Genomic DNA, 20,751 nt, shown 5'->3' with positions numbered 1-20,751 from the left:
TAGGAACTTAAGAGAAGCCCTCTTCCACTTGTGACTCAGAGGCATACTTCTTCTGGCAGTGAAGGTACAGAATAGCTGCTGTGGTTAGTAGCCTTCACCAGTTTGTCTAATCCTCTTTTAAGTCCATTGAAACTCATCACCACCACTACATTCTGTGGGTGCAAATTGCAGAGTTTTAGCTATATGCTTTGTTAAGAAGTGTATTTTCGTTTGTCAACTTTCAACTTCATTTTATGTCCCCAAGTTTTAGTTTTATGAAAGATGGAGAAAATCTTTTCACTGTCCACTTGGGTGGGGTACAACAACAACAACGACCTCCACTAGATGATACCACTAACGTGTCTCTTCTTACTTGCCTTTACTCTAAACTAACCACCCCCCTTGTAACCTTTCCTCATAGGGGAGTTGCTCCAGCTTCTTGATCTCTAGCGGTTTAGTTATATACACCTGCCTTCAGGGAACCTGAGAGCCTACTCTTGCATTAGCAAGTCAGCTGAGCCTGGTGGCTCAGTCCAGCTAATCTCTGGCTCCTTCCCTGTTTCTGACCTTGATTCGAAATTTATCCCTTCTTTCTTCTGTTAACGTTTATTGACCTCTCATTGATCGTATGGTGCTTTTGTTTGGTTTTTGTTAGTCACCTTGGGAATACTAGTGTACTGACGATGTGGGATAAGAACCTAAAGAATAAAAATAAATAATATTTGGTAGAATCTTACCAACCACCAGTCATTGATGAGTCCAACAGAAGTTCAGCAGAGGCAAGGTAAGGTTACCCTGGGCAGCTTAGGCTGCAGACTCCATGAGAGCAGAGCTCAGATGTTGACTTAGCAGCAGCCAGCCCTAGACTGAGCTATAAATAGGGGCCACACATTCCTCGCTAGCTCCACTTTTGCTAAGAGAAGCCTGCTTGACTCTAGATGGATTGCTCTAGAGCAGGGTTTCCCCAAATGGTTGATATTGACCCCCCTCCGGTTGATGGGACAGTGCAGGGGGTGAAATAAGACCTGATGGGGTCAAAAAGGGCCTGAGGTAGAAAAGTCCATGAGGTATTGTGTGAAAAATCTAGTTAGAACATATGAGCTACAGAAATAAATGGCATGGACATGCACAGAGTGTACTTAGCTTGCTAGGGAGGAATCTCTGAAAATCAGAAAATATTTATTTTTTACTTTTTTATGATTTCTGGGCATCAGTGATTAATAAATATTGATTATATTGCTTGACTTTATTTCAATTATATGCCTAACAATCTGGATGAGGCTCAATGATAATTTTATAATCTCATCAAGGGGTCAATGAACAAAGGTTGGGGAACCTTACAGTAGAGCTTCTGAGCTGGAGTCCTCTGAGGCATCGGAGGGAACTGTGCTGCCCTTGGGCTAGAGGGGACTGGCTGCATGGATGCTTCATGCAGAAGGGCTTCCAGGCGGCTACGTGCTTCTTACAGAGACAGCCCAACTGCCTAGAATTGAACCTGGGGCCTTTTGCAAGCAAATTATGCAAGCAAACTGGAAACTCTCCTCGGTCATTTGGGTATGATTCTTAATCACACCATACTCAACCAGACAAATATCTGCTGAGCTCAGATTCTTTGTATGCTTGTATACTGTATCCTGCTCTTTTCTTGGTTTTTTTTTTTTTTAAAAAGTGTTTTCACTTTATCTGCATATAGTTTTTGAAAACTACCATGTAAACTAGTGGAACAAAGGGAATGTTTTGAAATACAAAACATTGGGTTTTAGCTTGATGCATTTGCCAAAACAAGGTTGGCTGCTGCTGCTGCTGCAGGGAAAATGTGATTACACGTAATTGTGTTTGCAATTATTTACAAATGCAGTTACCGGGGAAAATGCACTTATGTGAGGTTTATGCCACAATAAATCTGTTAAGTATTTAAGGTGCAACAAAATTTCATTGTTTTGCTTTCCCCTGTTTTATTTCTCTGAGCCATTTGTATTTTCCAGATACTTTTATTGTATGATCATTATTAATGTCATTTCTCACCTACTTCTCCTTCCTTCGGAGCTGCTGTGGGTAATATGCTATTTTGTTCCCTGCCTTTTGCTTCAGAGTCATCTCCATGTGTGATTTGTAATAATACTGTTGAAGCAGCAGCCAAGAGGCTTCTTAAATAACCCAGAGTGACGTGAAAATGACATCTATCTATAAATCAGTCCGAACCGCAAACATCTGAGGAAGATTTGCACTTAATCCAATTTACTTCAATCTTGTGCTTTACTTAAAATGACACAAATGTCAAAATGGGACTTTAACTCTCTTTGTTGGAGCATCTCCTGGTGAGAAGGGAAACATACGGCAGATTCCTATGCACTGCTGGCTGTCAGATATTCATGCTTGGGATTTAAGCAGCCTTGCAAATACGTTTGCAAAAGTTACTACTTGTGCAGACTATTTGTCAGGGTGGTGAACTGATGGTCTGTGGACTGAAACCAACCCCCAAGCGGTTTCTTTGGCCACACTGACTATGGCAGAATCGGAATCTGCAGCAGGTAACATCATGGTACTTGGCTGGATGGAGAGGTTTAAATCTTTCTGTCTATCCTTCTGCTATATTGGCTGTTCTTATAGATTGGCATATCGTAGGGAAGTTGAAAGGGGACAACACTACCTTGTACTAGGAACTTTGATTGCATGGCGTCTGATGTTATTCCCACCCTTTGTTGGATTCAGATTATTACTTACTTCAAATATTTATAGTGAACTCTTCACTCGAAGTCCCCAAGGTGGGGAACACCCAAAATGGTAATACAGAACTGAAAATAAAACAAAGCATACTTCAAATAATTATTACTGGTATATTCTACACGGCATCAGGGACAGAATAAAAGCATGCACAGCCCACATTGGTTTGAATGCATCCCATTCCCATCCATACAAAAGTCAGGTGTTTCTACAGTAGGGGGGCGGGTGCCATGGGCTGCAGGGCTCCCTTCAGAGGGCGGGCCCAGCGCTGCCTGGAAACAGTGTTGGGTCCGATGCAGGTGGCACAGGGTCTGCAGGGCGCCCCAGCTGCTGCCTGCCTCCTGGCCGTGGCTGCCCTCCAGCGGGCCCAGCACTTCTGAAAAAAGCAGGGTGGCTTGCGCTGCCAGGAGGGCTCCTGGAAGGGACACCCGGGGGGGCGTGGCTGGTGTGCGCTGGCCTGCAGATTCCCCCCCCCCCCCCGAGTCCCGGGCGCCCTCCCAGCGGTGCAGCCCTTGATGTTTTTTCCCGACAGCGCTGGGCTGGCGCACACCAGCTGCTTCCCTTCTGGGAGGGATGCATTTGCTCAGGTGGCGTACCCCACCCACTTGGATACCCCGGTCTCAGGGTTTCTACACTGGTGTGTTGCTGGATGTGATGAGCACTACAACGCTGTCGGGCTCAAGCCTGGATTGGCAGGCTCAGACCAGGAAAAGGAAGAAACAGAGGGAGGCTGAATTGTGGGAATCTGGGCTAGAGGATGCAAGATCTCCTTTCCACCCTGACCAGCTGGTTTGGAGGGGGGAGCAAGGGTGCCTGACCCTCCTGCATAGTGGAGAGCCTGAGGCTGGCTTTCGTCATCAGTGGAGGGGAGAGGCTAAATGGAAAAGTGAAGCCTTGTCACCTAGAACCCTTGTCAGTTCAAGGATACATTTCAGCCAGACTAAAAGACTCAAGCACTTTCAGTGATGGGCGTGGCCTGGACAACAAGGAAGGAGGTGTCACCTGGAAGAATCCTTGACTGACCAGATAGAGGGCTACATTTAGCCCTTGGGCTGCAAAAACATGATTGGGTGAGCCACCTTCTCCCTCCCTAGTTGCATCTCAAATAGAATTAAGACCACAGACATGTGATTTGCTGCTGCTGCTGCTGCTGCTGCTGCTGCTGGAAATCTTCATAATGTGCTTGCTTAAAGACTGTTTCCCCTCCCACTTGACCTATAATGTGTCTGGAATGCACACGATTTCTAGTAAGCCCATAAATTTGTGCAGGGGCCAAGCCCTCTTAGCTTAAATATTTCGTCACCTAATCTCAAATTTTGTACCCCTGCCTTCTGCAATCTCTCCCCCGTCAGCTCTGCCATTGCTCTTAGGTGCTGTTTTTGCTGCCTTGGTTGCAGAGTAGCTGCTGATGCAGCCGGAGGGGAAATGAACAGCTGAGTCAGTTTGGGAGGGGAAAAGAAGGCTCATGACACAAAAGTAATGACCTGTCTGCTGCTTCTGCTTTCTGCAACCTGATGGCTCCTAAAGTCTCCACTTCTGATGCTCTAGGCAGGGCCACAGTTGCTCACAACCAGCAGTTTTTGGGATTGAGTGTGCAAATTTATTTATTTGGTGGAGGGCAATGCCTGGTAGCTAAGAAAAAGGAGTGACAGTGGTAGTGAGGAACACAGACTTTGGGAGGCAGGGTTTTTGTTCATTATGTCCACTTTGTTGGTCTGGTTCCAGCCTTTCCCAAACTGGTACCTTCCAGATGTTGCAGTACCCCAGCTCCCACCATCCTTGGCCACTGGACCTGCCATGTGGCATACTTCCAGAGCAGTTTGGATTCCATGTCTTTTAGATGGACCATGGACCCAGTCACTAGCTAATTGTACCAGCATGTCCTCTTGAGTACTACTCCTGCTTGAGACTTATGGGTGAAGTGATCCTTCACCAGACCTGAATCAAAGTAACGTAGAGTGCTCTGTGAAGAAGAGAATGGTTCTTTGATGTCCATGATTTTACAGGGCCCACCCATTTCCTCTGATTGCACATTGTTTTCACTGATTTTACCACTGTACTTTTATAGTGTAAGAGTGAGTAAAAAACTCACTTTAAAATTTTTTTTACTGACTGTCTGTCTTACATGCTCTCCTGCCCCTTTTCCTCCAACCTAAAAAAGCAATTTCAAGGTATATGGAAGATTGAAAGTTGGCAACAAAATGACTTTGGGCAATAAATACACACACAAAATTTTTTAAAGTCATGTTTTGGATTTTAATGTCCTGTTTGCTGCTTGGTTGACCTTTCCTTTTGACTTTTACTTCTAAATGAGAAGTGACTTTAACCTAAAACGTACTCAGTAAGTCATCTATATGACCCTGTGTTTTGCATGTTGTTTTTAAATGGAAGCACTCCACCTCCCTCTTTTGACTCTCAAGCCTCCCAGATACAATAACAGCTCTCAGAATCAAGATGTCTTCTCTCTCTCCTCTTCTATTTTGCTTGCATCCTCCTCAGTAATTGAGGGCTGCTGTGAGTCATGTTGGGAAAGTGTCTTTCTCTCTCTCTGAAGATGAGGACTCCTCTAATTATAGGAACTAATAAAGATGCTTCACTTGGACAAGGGCTGACAGTTACCGTATTTTTCGCCCCATAGGACACACTTTTCCCCCTCCAAAAATGAAGGGGAAATGTGTGTGCGTCCTATGGGGCGAATGCAGGCTTTCGCTGAAGCCTGGAGAGCGAGAGGCATCGGTGTGCACCAACCCCTCTCGCTCTCCAGGCTTCAGGAAGCTATCCGCAAGCCTTGCGTGCCCGGCGGGAGGTCCCGCGGAGCGCGTGAGGCTTGGGGCGGCAGCCTGTCGCCCGAAGCACGGGGAGCCCTCCGGAGGGCTCCCCGTGCTTCGGGCGAGTGTTCGCAAGCCTTGCGCGCCCGGCAGGGGGTCCCACGGAGCGTGTGAGGCTTGGGGCGGCAGCCTGCCGCCCGAAGCACGGGGAGCCCTCCGGAGGGCTCTGCGTGCTTCGGGCGAGTGTCCGCAAGCCTTGCGCGCCCGGCGGGAGGTCCCGCCGGGCGCGCAAGACTTGGGGCGGCAGCCTGCAGCCCAAAGCATGCGGAGCCCTCCGGAGGGTGCCCCGTGCTTCGGGCAGGTGTGCGCAAGGCTTGGGGCGGCAGCCGTGGCTGGGGGGGGGGAATAATTTTTTTTTATTCATTCCCCCCCCCAAACCGAGGTGCGTCCTATGGGCCGGTGCGCCCTATAGGACGAAAAATACGGTAAGTGGTGAAGGCATTGAAAAGGGGGAAAGCAGACCTTGCCCAGAGCCATGCACTTTTTTGTGGCAGGCAGACAGACTGGGGGGCGGAGTGTGGGATGGTGAGGTGGCAGGGAAGGCATTTGTCTTAGTCCTGCATGGGTTTGTGTCCCCGAAAGAGAAGCAGGCAATGTTAGAAACTGAGATAGCAAAGCTAGGGGCTAAATGGCAACTTAAACCTAGGTTATGGGTGCAACAGCAGAATGTCTAGGCACACTTTCTATGACAAGAATACAAAGCTGAAAATGAATGAACTGCAGCTATAATATTACGTTCATTTTTCACAGGGTCTAGTCCTTCTCCTGCCCACCCCTCTTAAGAGGGTCTCTTCTCCAGTCTTCACAAAGTAGCTGGAAGTGGGAATGCCGAAAAAGGTCCTCCTTGCCTTCCACTTTGCAGTTTTAATCTGAAATCTTAGGCACAGTACTGCTCCCAGAGCTCAGAAACTACTTGCGCTAATGAAATTCCCTGTCGCAAAATGCACCCTAGAACAATGGGAGTTTTGAACAGTGGAAGCAGGAAGTAGAAATGATTGAAAAACATATGTGTTGCGGGTGTATATTGGCCCAGTTTGCATGTTACAATAAACCATAGTTGCAGGTGAATGCAGAGATCGTTCCTGTTTTATTCCTTCCCTACTGTGTTTGACTTGAAATGGGTTTTGTTAGCTGCCTTGAGGCATTTGTGCAAAGGTGGGATAGAGATGGGTAAACAAGTAAAGGGGTTGTGGTGGTGATGTTGGTTTGCATATTTTATTGTAAGCATTCCTCTCCTGCCTTTCCATTGCAAAAAGAAAGCAACGCACACTCATTTCTGTAGTAGATAACACCAAAGACTTACCTTTTAGCGCTTTTGTGATGATTATTGTGAGAATTTTTGTTGTCCAAGGACCAGCAGCAAGAGTCATAGAGACATATATTGAAACCAGTATTTTTATAGAATGTTAGAATCGTATGGTTGGAAGGACCCAACCTCCTGCAGTGAAGGAACCTTAACTAGATCATACATGACAAGTGGTCATCCAGCCTCTGCTTAAAAACCTCCAAGGAAGGAGAGTCCACCACCTCTCTCAGGAGAGTCTGTTCCACTGTCCAACAGCTCTTACTGTCAGAAAGTTTTTCTGGGTGTTTAGTTAGAATCTCCTTTGTTGTAACACGAACCCGTTGGTTGGGGTCCTACCACCAGAGCAGGAGAAAACAATTTTGCTCCATATTCCAAGAACGCGTTGGATTAAAAAAAAAGTAAAGAAAACTTTGCCATATTGTATTCCTGGGCGATACTCAAAAAAGCAAGCAAGCAGTCATTTACCTGTTCATCTGCAGCATGTAGGATTTGCCTCTTGGTCAATGTTTCTCAAACTTGGGTCTTCAGCTGTTGTTGGACTACAACTCCCATCAGCCCTAGCTAGCAGGACCAGTGGTCAGGGATAATTTTTAAAACTGCTCTAGGCAATTAGCTTGGGAAGCTTCAGAAAAATTGTGTTCACCACCTGCCTCCTTCCTTGATTCTCAGTGTACGATGCTGAGCATACCGGGTTACAGTGGTGGGCTATTTCAAAAAGTTTTTGGGCTCCTAAATTTTATGGAAGTGTTTGCAAGAATGCCCTGGACCCATTATGGATATAGCATTTGCTTTCCCAAACCATACCAGTAGTGCAAAACAAAATGGAAAAGGGGTGGTGATTTTGGGGGGAAGAACATCCTGAATTTAAAACATGTGGGGGCTTTTTCTTTGGTTTGGTTGATGTTCTTCGAAATGGAGGAACACAACAAAAGCTGTGTAGTGATGCAGCAGAGTTCAAAGCAATCAAGGCACGTATTTTGCAGCTTTTATTCAGGATGTTCAATCATTAAAAATATTGTTTTGTGATCCAAGCAATTATGTTCAACAAAGGAATTTCTAGCAGGCGGCTTCCGTGACATTCCAAAGACATCAGAGATAGTTTCTGCCAGAAATACTTCTCTGTGTTAGGAAGGTGATGTGGGGGGGGGGGGATCAAATGAGCATCACATTTCAGTGAGAGAATACCCCCCCACGGGTGCTTAAAATTGAAGGGAAATTAGAAAAGCATCGTTTATCCTAATATGCAAGCACAAGGGACCTGCAAATGGAGGATTATTACGATTATTGGTGAAATGAAGGTGGCTATTGTGTTGTTGTTTAAATCTATGTGAAGAATGCAGATCAGTTGGTAAGCATGGATATTTATCTTCCCTGTATGGTAAACTCATCATGTGCTTACAGTTTTATTTTCTCTCCTGTGTTTCACATATGTGGACACTGGTTTACATTGCAGTTATGTTTGTGTGTTTTATTTTTTAAGCTGGCCTTGACCTCCATCTAAAGAAAGCTCAGTTCAGCCATACCAGTTGTGTTCCAGGGAAATAGTTGTGATGACGGACATCCTTCCCTAAATCCAGCTTGTCTGCCATTACTTACTTTCTCACGCAGTGTGATTTTTATGAAGGATTAGGGGGCCTTCTTTTGCTGGTCCCTCCCCCTCCCTTTCTCTGTTTGCATGGTGCTTTTTGAGAAAAAGAAATAGTTGGACCTGTACTTCTAAATTTGTTTGGAGTCTAGGTAACTCTGGGGGCAGAACCGTCCTACCCTTGGGCAGAATGAGGCAGCTGTCTAAGTGGCAGGGGCAGGGGGGGGGGGCTGTAGCCAATACTAGTCCTACTCAAAGTAGACACACTAAATTACTGGGCCTCAGTTAGCCATGTCCATTAATTTCAGTGGGGTCTACTCTGAGTAGGGCTAATATTGGCTACGGCCCACGATGGCAGCCTGCCACGTTTCCCCTCGAGTCCCAACCTGCCCTGCTGTGTACCACCCAAGCTAGCCTGCTGCCCTCTGGTCAGTGAAGGATGCCATCCCACCACCAGCATGGAAGTAATGTTCAGCTACTAGCCTGTGGAGATTCTGAATATGGAATTTGGACCTGTGAGGAATCTTGTAATTCTTGAGCAGTCAAAGGTGTAGAAAACCAGGCTGCTTCGTTTATATCTGTCCTGGCCAGTGCAGAAGCTTCTTACTGCCTGCCCATTGCAGAGGCAGTTCTTGTTCTGCACCACCATGATAACTTTCTGCTCCGAAGCTTGAAAGCTTCCTCTGTATCTCACAGTCCCAGCCTGGCTTGTTGAAACAAGAAACCCTTGCTTGTTTCTGGAAAGAGCAAATAGTGGGTGCCTGTCCTTTCTGGGCAGGAATGGTGTGCCACAGAACGGGCAGTGTCCACACTAAAAGCTGTGCTCTGAATTATTGTCAAGAGGGTTTCTGATACCTTTGCAACTTGAAAGAAAATCTCTTGCACAGACTACAGTGACTTATAGGGTATATGAGGGATGTTGCGGTCTCTCAGGTAACCTGGTCCTGAGGTGTATAGGGCCTTTTTTCTTAGTACCAACACTTGAGTATGGCCCAGTGGCGGATTGGCAGCTAGTGCAAATCCCACCGGCAAGGTGTCCTGTGTTGGGTCTCCACAAGCTACATTCTGCACTGTCTGCACCCCCGAGACCAGCGTCAGGAGCAGCCCCACATAGGGCATGTTGCAGTCACCCAGCCTTGAGGTAGCCAATGTGTGTAGCATCTTGATTTGGCAGTTGTTTTATCCCTCAGCCGACATGCATGTAAGCAGGCATGGAACTGCAGCCCCGCTGGTGTCCGTTTTTGTGGTCAAGAGGGGATGCTTTATCAGCGCAGACTGATTTTGTAGGCTGAGGAGGGGTTGGGGGGGGGAAACACATCCTTCTTCCTCTTTCTCAATGCTTCTGTATGTGCACACATTCCACTTTCAGTTGAAATCGATGTCTGTTTGGCTTGTTTTTCTCAGCTTCAACAGAGATCAGGAGAAAGTAAAAAGGAAGCAGCCTTGTTTGTGGTGGGGAGGTCTGCCCCTTGGTTCTGCTGCAAGGTTTGCAAAAAGGAAAGCAAAAAACCTTAAATAAAATTGTGCTCTTGAACTAGGCTGTTTGCTTGAAAAGTTGTGTGCTTCCGAGAAGATGGGCAGCAGCTGAGTGGTAGCAGCTTTCCCATCTGCCCTGCAGGCAGCGGTGGGCAATTTATGCTTTGTATAATTAAGATTTAATGCCAGGAACCAAGCTTAATGCCTCTTTAAACAGCTGGCAGTCAAGGGCGCGCATGGAGACATTCGTTACTTTTAATAGAAAACCTGACAAAGCGAAGCGCGCGACCATCTCCAAGCAAAATAGGTTGTAAGTGTCCATAAAAAGCCAGCAGGTTGTAAAACTCTGCTTTATTTGTGCATATATCAGGGTGGTCGCCACTTGGGTGCAGGGAAGCAAAAGCAGAGTTCGGACATTTCACATTCCTGCATCTTTATCTGTTCAGTAACAATGGACTGCAAGAGGGCAACCAAAATCAGGGACTGGGCAGGCATCCCCTATATGGAAGGGATAAAAGAATTAGTTATTTTCTCTTAACTTTTTAAAATAAAAAAGAGAGATGACTGACAGTGCAATCCGGTGGTGTCTGGGTTTAAAAGAGGATCATACAAATTTCTGGTGGAGGATCAGTCTGCCATTGGCTTCTAATCAAGATGGCGGCTGAACTTCCTGTTGGCTGGGGGGGCAGTAGCTGGGGAGAGAGAGCTTGCTGCCTTCAAGCCTTTCTTCAGGGCGGGCTTATCTGGCAAGAGTGTTCTACAAGTAAAGAATTCATTGCCTGTTGGTTTAACATTGTAGTAAAGTTAAATAATATATACCTGGGTAAGATAACAGAGGTTGGCAAGCGGTGGAGTGACTATCGAGTGATAAGAAGAGCTAGAAGTTGAGAGTGTCTCCAATTCAGTTCTTCTTGGAGTAGACCCGTTGAAGTGGAGGAAACGAAGGGTTCGTGTTCATAATGGCTCTGCTCTGATAGAACGTAGCTGGATACAGCCTTTTCTTTGGCTTGAATTCTTCTCAGGTTTGCTTGGGTCAATTGAAACTAGGAAACTATACCCTTTAGATCAGTGTTTGTGTTGTTTGGCCACAGCTTTTTAGCGTTTCAGGCAGGAGTCTTTCTGAACTCTGCCTGCGGATTCTGGGAATTGAAACCTGGACCTTATGCATGCAAAACATACACATGGCCACAAAGCTGTGGCGTCTTCCCAAAGTGGTTTTGACTGTGCTCTAACACTCTCTCTCTCTCTCTCTCTCTCTCTCTCTCTCTCTCTCTCTCCTCCTCTTGTTTACCTTGCAGTCGCAGCATGAGTCGTCCAACACGTGCGTAATGAGGAGGAAATCTAGGATTCTTTAGTGCTTCGCATCACAGATTCTGGGGATCTCTCTCTATATATCTACACAAGAAAAAGTGAGAGCCCTCTGGACTTCTTCCACAATGTCTGGATCTACCCAACCTGTGGCGCAGACGTGGCGAGGGAGTGAACCCCGTTATCCTCCTCATGCCATGTCCTACCCGGTAGCCATAAGTCAACAGCATGTGGTGAGTGTGTGGCGCTCTCTCTTCTCCTCTGTTTAATCAACAAGGTGAATTGTATGGTGGTGAGGGGTTTGGAGCCTGGGTGTGTCTGACAGTGCTGGCCCCAGCTTACAGAGGGCTCTTAGGAGGTTGCATTTATGCCGAGTCAAACCATTGCTCCATGTAACTCAGTAACTCATGTAACTGACTGGCAGCCACTCTACCGTATATTGGACAGGAATCTTTCCCAGCTCTACTGTTTTTATTATTGTGCTGCGTAAGTTATGTTCTTAATGTTGTACACTGTCCTGGGATCTTTGGCTAAAGGGTGGAATATAAGTTGAATAAGCAATAATAATAATACCTGGAGATGCTGGGGATTGAACTTGGGACCTTTGACATGCAAAGCAGGTGCTCTGCCACAGAGTCACAGCCCATTCCTTGGGCATGACACCCTCCATGCTGCCCCCTTCCTACGTGTGTATATCTACAGTTGGTCCAGGGGGCTGCTGTCAGTGAGTCTCCTTCTTGAGTGTGGGCCCCTCAGAACATACCCAGGCATGCCAACTTGTGGTGCCAGCTGAGCTTGTGAAGTGGGACCCAGTGACTTTTTGGGGAAGAAAAGAGGCACGCCATGTTCAAGCATCTTCACTTCAATCCATCTTAACTGGCTTTTCACAAAGGCTGAGATGACAGTGCTCAACATGTGACCACGTGTGAAAGTTGTCCTGCAGCTGGCCACCATTTTTATTTTCCAGACGTCATGTGGAAATGACATTGCATCATCTTATAGATCAGGGTTGGAGAACCTCAGGCTCTGGAGCCCTGCTGGCCTCTCCATCTGGTTCCTGAAACGCTTCCTATGGCTTATTCTTTACTGATCCTGCCTCGCATCCTATATGCATCGCATCCTGGCTGGAAAGTAGCCCTTGAATGCTAATAATGTCTGAATTCGTGCTTTTCTGCCTAGAGGATTGAGAGAGGTGTGTGTGTGTAAGAACTAGCCTACTGTACAAATGTAAACTTTTCTTTTGTAGCTGCACCCACTTTTGCTTCTGGCTCTACCCACCACTCTCCCCAATATATAGTAATTCCCACTGAATTTATGAGAAATAAAAACAGTAGGCACCAGCTCCCTAGAAGAATGCACCTGCCACAGATGCTGCTAGCGTCTCCTCCTGTTTTCAACCCTTCCTTTCCCGACCGCTGCAATAATAGCTGAAATGCCCCTTTACTACCTGTGGTCAGAGAAGTGGGGAAAACAGAGAGTATTTTTTCTGGTCAACCCTGAGCACCCATTAAAAACAGCGAGCTTAAACTGGTTGCAACCAAACTTGTTCCACTGGTTGTGATTTGCTTTACCTGGATCAACACCATTTTGTTTTCTCCAAGAAAATCCAATCTGCAGATTAACTTAATGTCTTCAAAGTAATCCTTCCTCAGCCAGCGCAGTTCAGCCTTTAGCTTCCTTCTGAACAGGGGAGAACCAGTCCGAAATGACTGCCTGCTAGGAGGTGGCTGAAGAAGAGGCTCACCCCAACCTTCTGGCAGTAGCTTTTGGATTGGCAAAGATGGTTGCTGCAGATTAAACTCAGGTCTGCAGGTGTGTTGTATTTTTAAATAGCACATCTATCACAATTTTGCACTAGCATATCAGAAATTCATAAACAGGAGAAGCTGGATCCTGTGATTTACGTAAAGCACACAAGTTGAGAAGACCCCCCCCTCCATTGTTGCTTGAGAGGTTTTACTGCCCTTTCAAACATGTCTTCTCCATCACTAGGTCTAGAAACATATCGTTTTACTTGTTTTTGTTTTTATAAGGTCTGAATTCTATGCTCAACGCCACCTTGGGCCGCATCTCCTTCTCTTCTCTGAATGTGTGACATAGTTCTGACCCCAGCCACGACTCTAGCCAATGTTTCTAAACATTTTTTGATATTGACATGGCACCATTATTTTGCCCGCTCCCAGCCTTACCCTTGGCAAACATAGTAATTTGTGTTCGATTTTGAGCTCACAGTTGGGCTAAAACAACACCACCACCAAGAAGCGAGCTTGTTGGGCAAGGAGGGGAAATGTGGTTGAATTGGAGAACGTTTTCCTCTTCTAGCTCAGCCTTCTTTTCTCTTTTCTTTTCTTTTCTTTTCTTTTCTTGCATCACCTGGTGAATCATGGGGCTGTTCCTGGCATGCAAACGTATCACTTCCTGCCAGTCTTGACCTTGACGGCCACATGTCACGGCTTTCTGAGTCTGTGTGTGGTTTCCTAGGGCAGAGGAGAAGATGTTGGGAGGAACTGGGCGGTGGTGATGGCTGGAAGGCATGGCTTGAGGGTCTGCTGAGGTGCCAGTCCTTAGGAAACTCCTATACCAAGGTTAGGGAACCCCTTTCATTCCAAGGGCCACCTTCCCTTCTGGGCAGCTTTCTGGGGGCCGCATGTCAGTGGGGGGTGGGGCCAGAGGCAAAAGTGGTCGGATGAAGGAATGTTGATTTTTTTACCTAGTTTCTGCACACAAGGGAGGAAAGGGTGGCCACTCTCACCACTCTTGAGCCAAGTGTCATAGGCCCTGTGGCACCAGGGGGCAATTTCAGGATCAGAGGATGAGGACCCCGAGGTTGGGGGTGGGAAAAGTTCAGGTCACTGGAGGCCATTCTTGTTGCTGGTGTTATAAACAGTTGGGAGTCAGAAACTTTTTCCAATCTACTGTTGTTTGTTTGTTTGTTTATTATTTATAACCCTCCACGCTGTTGAGTTAGACTATGGGGAGAGGTGGGGCATGGACTCTAGTTTTGTGGATTTTAGTGAAGGACCCCCTACCCTACATATTTGCTTGGCATGAAAATGTTGACAGAGTTGGTACCAAGATGGCATCCCTAAGGGGAGTGCTCCGTATAGATAGGGAGCTACTGCAGAAAAGGCCCTGCTCTCTCTTCACCATCCTCCAGACCTTACCTGGAGATAGCGTGACAAGGAAGTTCATGTCTGCCTCTCCCCATATGAACTGACTGGGACCCTGCAATCATCTTCTTTGTGTATCTCTTCCATGAGAAGTCCAGAGGGTGGCAAGGCAACATGAGAACGGGCCTTTTCTGTGGTGGCTCCCTGTTTGTGGAATGCTGTCCCCAAGGAGGATTGCCTGGCACCTTCACTGCATATCTTGAGATGCCAGGTGGAAATGTCCTTCTATACAGGGCTTCCAAAACTTGGGTCTCCAGCTGTTTTTGGACTACAGTTCCTATCATCCCTGACTACTGGTCTTACTAGCTAGGGATGATGGGAGTTGTAGTCCAACAACAGCTGGAGACCCAAGTTTGGGAAACCCTACTCTATAACCAAACCTTTGGCTAATTAAACAATCTATGGTCTTTTAAATGTGTTTGTGGGAGGGGGCTATTGGTTTTTTGTTGTTCTTACTGTGATACGTATTTTGTGTTTTCATTTTGTATTTTTATGCTGTAAACTGCTCTGTAATCTTTGGATGAAGAGTGATATATAAATTTAATAAATAATAACATTTTCACTGTTCTATTTTCATCCTGTATGGAGGCAAGGAGTCTTTCCCTCTGCAGCCAATATGCTGCAGTGAGTTTGCTCCGCTTATTTGTCCAAGTGAGTAAAAACAGAATTTTAATTGCAAAGGCTTGCAAGCAGACTCCTGGATTGCCAGCCACATTATTCTTGAAGGAAACCAGAACAGTGTCCTGCGATGCAGAAATTCTTGATTTTGTGCTAGGAAGTCTGGGCGCCACAGTTCAAGAAGGACACTGACAAACTGGAACGTGTCCAGAGGAGGGCAACCAAAATGGTCAAAGGCCTGGAAACGATGCCTTTATGAGGAACGGCTAAGGGAGCTGGGCATGTTTAGCCTGGAGAAAAGGAGGTTAAGGGGTGATATGATAGCCATGTTCAAATATATAAAAGGATGTCACATAGAGGAGGGAGAAAGGTTGTTTTCTGCTGCTCCAGAGAAGTGGACACGGAGCAATGGATCCAAACTGCAGGAAAGAAGATTCCACCTAAACATTAGGAAGAACTTCCTGACAGTAAGAGCTGTTTGACAGTGGAATTTGCTGCCAAGGAGTGTGGTGGAGTCTCCTCCTTTGGAGGTCTTTAAGCAGAGGCTTGACAACCATATGTCAGGAGTGCTCTGATGGTGTTTCCTGCTTGGCAGGGGGTTGGACTCGATGGCCCTTGTGGTCTCTTCCAACTCTATGATTCTATGATTCTACCCCCCCTCCAAGCACTGTTCACATTTCTTCTTTGTAGTGGCAGTAACCTTGGAAATCAGCATGCCCCATAAGCAGGAGCTGTGTCTTGATTTAGCCGCTACCTGAAAGAGATTAACACATACACTCCCCCCCCAGCAACCAGCAGCTTTGCAGATTGATGACAAGGACAAGGTCATTGGAACAATGAAGATGCTGTTGTTTCTCAAGCCTGTTGTTGCATCCATGCAGATAAGAGCCAAATGAGTAATTCAACCTGGTTTACACTGCTGACCCTTATCTGAAACAACATATTTGATTACAAAGGAGTGCCAGATCCCTTATTTTGTCTGGAATCTGCAACTCTTGTTTGAAAAAAGCTGGGTCAGGCGGCTGTGAGTTAGGGCAACCTGCTTGATCAATAGCCTCCTTTTTATCTTCTTAGAGAAATTTAAATGCAGAGAATTCTCTGTTTTTTGGTAGGGTTCCTGTAGCTATTAACTGCATAAGACAGGGCTAAGGAACCCTTTCCAGACCAAGAACACATTTGGGGGGCCATATGCTGGTGATGGGTGGGGCCAGAAGAAAAAGAGGGTGCAGCAACAGATGCACAATTTACGTTTATATTGTAGCCCAGTTTATGCACATTCACACATCCCTCTCTAACGACATGAAACAGCCAGTGGCCCATCTATCTAGTCCAATATTCTGTTCTCATTGAGGCCAACCAGGTGTCTGCGGAAAACCAGCAAGCAGGACATGAGCCCAAGAACACTCTCCCCACTTGTGGTTTCCTGGTATTCATAAACATTGCTGCCTCCAACAGAGCAGGGGCCGTCATGGTTAGTAGCCATTGATAGCTCTCTCTCCATGAGTTTGTCTAATTCTCTTCTAAAGCCTTCGAAGTTGGTGGCCATCATTGCCTCTTGGGAGCGAATTCCAGTGTTTGTTGCATGAAGAAGTATTGTATTTCTCACTCCCTAATCCAGGCAGGCAAGAGTTCGAGGACACATTTCAGCCAGGCAAAAACAATCAGGCAAAAACATTGCTGGTGGCAATCATTTTTGGAATGCTGGTGAGATGTAGCCTGTTGTAGCTGCTTGATAACAAGCGCTGAGCAATACTTAATAATAATAATATTATTAACAGATCAGTAAACGGACATGGATAGTTATCCTTGAAAGTTGTGGCTCTTTCCTGGAACTTGCTTTCCGCAAAGGCCGAGCAAAACCCTTGAATGTTTTTGGAAGCAATGTGGGAGTTTTAGTTGGACCAGCTAGCTTATGGTGATGGTCTGGGTTCGGGCTCTGGAGTGCAGCCAGCGGACTGAGAAACTGGGCCAGAACTATCAGACGATTGATAGTTACAGGTGGGACTCCATTGGCTGATGAGGGTCACTTGATCCCCACTAGTACTGCCATTTGGACAAAGAGTTGGCAAGCCACCATGGCAGTGCAGAGACAAGAGGTGTTGTGTTCCTACCACTAGATTTTCTAGTTCCTTAGGAACACAGTTTGTTGCCTTCTGCCATGTCAGACCATTGCTCCATCTCTCTCAGCTTTTGCCTGTAGTGACTGGCAGTGGCTCTCTCAGCCAGGGGTCTCTCTCAGCCCTACTCAGAGATGCCAAGGTTTGAACCCGGGACCTTCTACGTGTAAAACAGGCCCTCTTGGGACTGAGCTTCCCCTTGCTGCCTTAATAGGGAACATCTGTTTGCCAAGGATGGAGGATTTCTCCTAAGTGGACCTAAATATGTCTCCACTGTTTTAATGTCTATTTCCTTGTGATGATACTATAGTCTTTGGCTCTTTGTAGCATACAGGTACGCACTGGTGTGCTGCAGCTCCATTTACTCTGTGCTGCTATAAATGATTCACAGAGAGCAATGTTGGCTTTGTACCTATTTGTTTGTGGCGGATCCTATTGCTCGGCTGCTGCAGTACTGAACTTTTCCATTGCAAATGGCTTTCCCACTGATTAGGAGGAAGAAGCAGGGAAATTGAACAGCTGCAGATGGTCTTATTTGGCAAACACATTTACTGCTGCACTTTCAGTGTTTCCCCCAGGGGACTAGAATTCAGTGGTCTGGGGCATCCTTTTGCATGCTGAAGGTCTTATAGTTCAATCCCTGGCCTCTCCAGTTGAAGAAAAGTCAAGAACCAGGTAACAGGTAATGGGAAAGACATTCCCTCCCCCGCATGCTGCCACAATTTGCAAATTACACATTAAGGAAGGTGGATTTATTTATTATTTATTACTTGTTTATTGACAAGTATCAGACATTGGAGACCTGCTGATGGTCTTAATCTCCAAAATTGTGCAACCTTAGGATATACATATATAATGCCTTTGATTGGGTGGACAGTATTAGGATCAAAATATTTGAAAGTTCCAGCAACTCTTGGAACAATTAAGTCAGTTAGAAAGATATGGAATATATTGGCTAATAAAAATAAATGTGATCCATTTTCACACGCTAAAACTTACTCTCTGGGGAAATCCTACTTCAATAATTGGAAAAAAGATGGTAATATGGGAAAAACTGAATGGTAACAGGTGTATTGACCTGGACCAACTGATAGATGAGGAAGACAAATTTTATACATACAGTGCTCTAGGGCAGAGCTTTCCAGACTTTTCATGTTGGTGACACTCCTTGTAGATATGCATCACAGGGTGGATTTGATTTAAATTTTACAAACTCCGCAAACTCGGAAGAGTTACCTTGGGTTGAGAACTTTGCCCCAGGATGAGAATAGAAATCGCGTGCTAGCGTCGCGGTGGCAGCTGGAGGCCCCTTTAATGAAAGTGTGCCCCAGGTTAAGAACAGTTCAGAGTTAAGAACGGACCTCCGGAACGAATTAAGTTCGTAAGCCGAGGTACCACTGTATATTTTTTAATCTGGAGAGGCTGGGGTTTGAACCAGGGGCCTCCTGTGGGCACAGCATGGGAGGCCACCATTTAGCTATGTTCTCCTGCATCCTAACACACAGGTGTTAGGATCTCTAGGTTGACACACCGGCTTTTATGCTGGACAATGCGGTGAAAATGATAACACTCCTGAGAGATAGAAAAATACTAAAATAGGTACTATCCCACTTTTCTTTCCTGTTCTTCCCCATTCTCTTTTTTTCCAGAAAAGGCAATTTAATTATTGTATTCAAATGAGTCCAGCTCACCTGAGGTTGTTTAGGGCAGAAGGATTTCCCAGAAATCTCTCTTGGGATGTGGCAAAGAATGGAAGATAACCCCTTCTTTTTTAAAAATGCTGAAAATACCAATTTTAAAAACTGAGTAAAAATGATTCTAGATTCAGGTAGGTAGCCATGTTGGTCTGACACAGTCGAAATGATATCTGAAGAAGTGTGCATGCACACGAAAGCTTATACCCAAAACAAACTTAGTTGGTCTCTAAGGTGCTACTGGACAATTTTTTAATTTTTTAATTTATTTTGACTGAGTAATATGAATTTAAAAAAATGAAAAACAGGGACAAGCCTTGGTGATTTTGTGTAGCCGTCTGCCTCTGGCTTGCTCCCAGAAATGTCTTCCACACTGGGAAAATAAAAATTGGCCTGACCCTCATTAGTGATGGATGTAAGGTTTGATTTAGGGACGCGGGTGGCACTGTGGGTTAAACCACAGAGCCTAGGACTTGCTGATCAGAAGGTCAGCAGTTTGAATCCCTGCAACGGGGTGAGCTCCCGTTGCTCGGTCCCTGCTCCTGCCAACCTAGCAGTTTGAAAGCACGTCAAAGTGCAAGCAGATAAATAGGTACCGCTCCAGTGGGAAGGTAAACAGTGTTTCCATGCGCTGCTCTGTTTCGCCAGAAACAGCTTAGTCATGCTGGCCACATGACCCGGAAGCTGTATGCCGGCTCCCTTGGCCAATAAAGCGAGATGAGCTCCACAACCCCAGAGTCGGTCACGACTGGTCCCAGTGGTCAGGGGCCCCTTTACCTAAGGTTTGATTTAGAAGGATTCCAGATGTTGCACATTTTTAGTGTAGCTGTGTGGATTCCTATTTTAATAATTCTTGTTTCTTTTATGTGTTAGGGGGAAAAATCTAGGTGCGAGGCTGCTCAGTCACCCAGCTCGTCGGGCAGAACCCACGGGTCCCTGCAGAATAAAGGAAGGAGTCCAGCCAACCGGAGCAAATAGCTGTAGACCAAAGTTTATTGCAAAATAGGTTCAAAGAGCAAATTTTGAACCCCGAGGATGGGGAGACAAAGACTTTTAAAACTTTCCCATCACATCCCAGAATACAGTTCGAAGGGGAGGGGTTAACCTTGGCAAACATGTCCGGACAAGTCCTTGGTACAAGATTAGCATAAGCAGACATGGCAGGGCAAGACTCTGGTATAAGATGAGCATAGACAAATATGTCTTAAGTACCCACCACCCAAAAGTACAATAGAAATTCCTTTGCATGTCTGGAGCCTGAGGGAGTCAGGTGATGAGATTTGGCTTCCTTTGGCTAACAATGAGCCCAGCAATTGTCACCTCTGAGAACTTCCTGGAGTCCTTTTGCAAGGGGAAAATAGCTTTGGAATGGGGGAACTGGGAAAGGAGATGATTTTATATTATTTTTAAAGCTAGGTGACTTCCCTGAGCTCTCAAGTTGGAAGGATATATTCAGGCATAATATTTGTAATATTTAACTTTAAAGATGTGCCCCCCCTGTAATTTCCATAACATATGATACACTGATTCCTTTGCCAAGCTGGAGCCCTCCACATGTTTTGGGCTAAATAAGTAATAATAACTCCCATCAGAATTTTCTTTAGATCAAAATGTGTCTTACAGACATGTTTACACTACTGTGCATTTTGTGTAGCCTATTACGACAGAGTTCCAGGTGCTAATCTGTTGAATTATAATATGTGTGGAGATTACCGTGCATATGTCAAAGATGTGGTTGTCATGGAAGGAGAAGAGCAGTGTGTGCAATGAGCTGTGGAAGCATAGTGCACAGGTTTTGTTTATACGGTACTCCAGATGTCTTTGGAGCCTCTGTTGACCATCCTTGACCTGCACATGAAAGTTCAATGGTCAGTCATTGGTCAGTTCTCCTCTCCACCCTGTAATCCTGCACATTCCTCTATCAGTCACATGCAATGAGCTTTACA

General features: G+C 45.8%; 1 protein-coding gene across 13 annotated transcripts in view; it reads left to right on the top strand.

The window, feature by feature from the left end:
* The window catches only part of NCOR2 (nuclear receptor corepressor 2), a 359,439-nt gene that overhangs the window by 78,150 nt on the left and 260,538 nt on the right, over nt 1-20,751 (top strand). For all 13 annotated transcript variants that reach the window (XM_053369224.1, XM_053369223.1, XM_053369214.1 and 10 more), the window contains exon 2: nt 11,197-11,439. In XM_053369224.1, the coding sequence (XP_053225199.1) occupies nt 11,335-11,439 (105 nt within the window). In that variant the 5' untranslated portion in view covers nt 11,197-11,334. The remainder of the gene's footprint in view (nt 1-11,196; nt 11,440-20,751) is intronic.

Source organism: Podarcis raffonei, chromosome 16 (genome assembly GCF_027172205.1).
Source record: "Podarcis raffonei isolate rPodRaf1 chromosome 16, rPodRaf1.pri, whole genome shotgun sequence".
Taxonomy (NCBI): Eukaryota; Metazoa; Chordata; class Lepidosauria; order Squamata; family Lacertidae; genus Podarcis; species Podarcis raffonei.
Note: the sequence above shows the minus strand (reverse complement) of the source record. Positions and strands in the feature narration are given on the sequence as shown.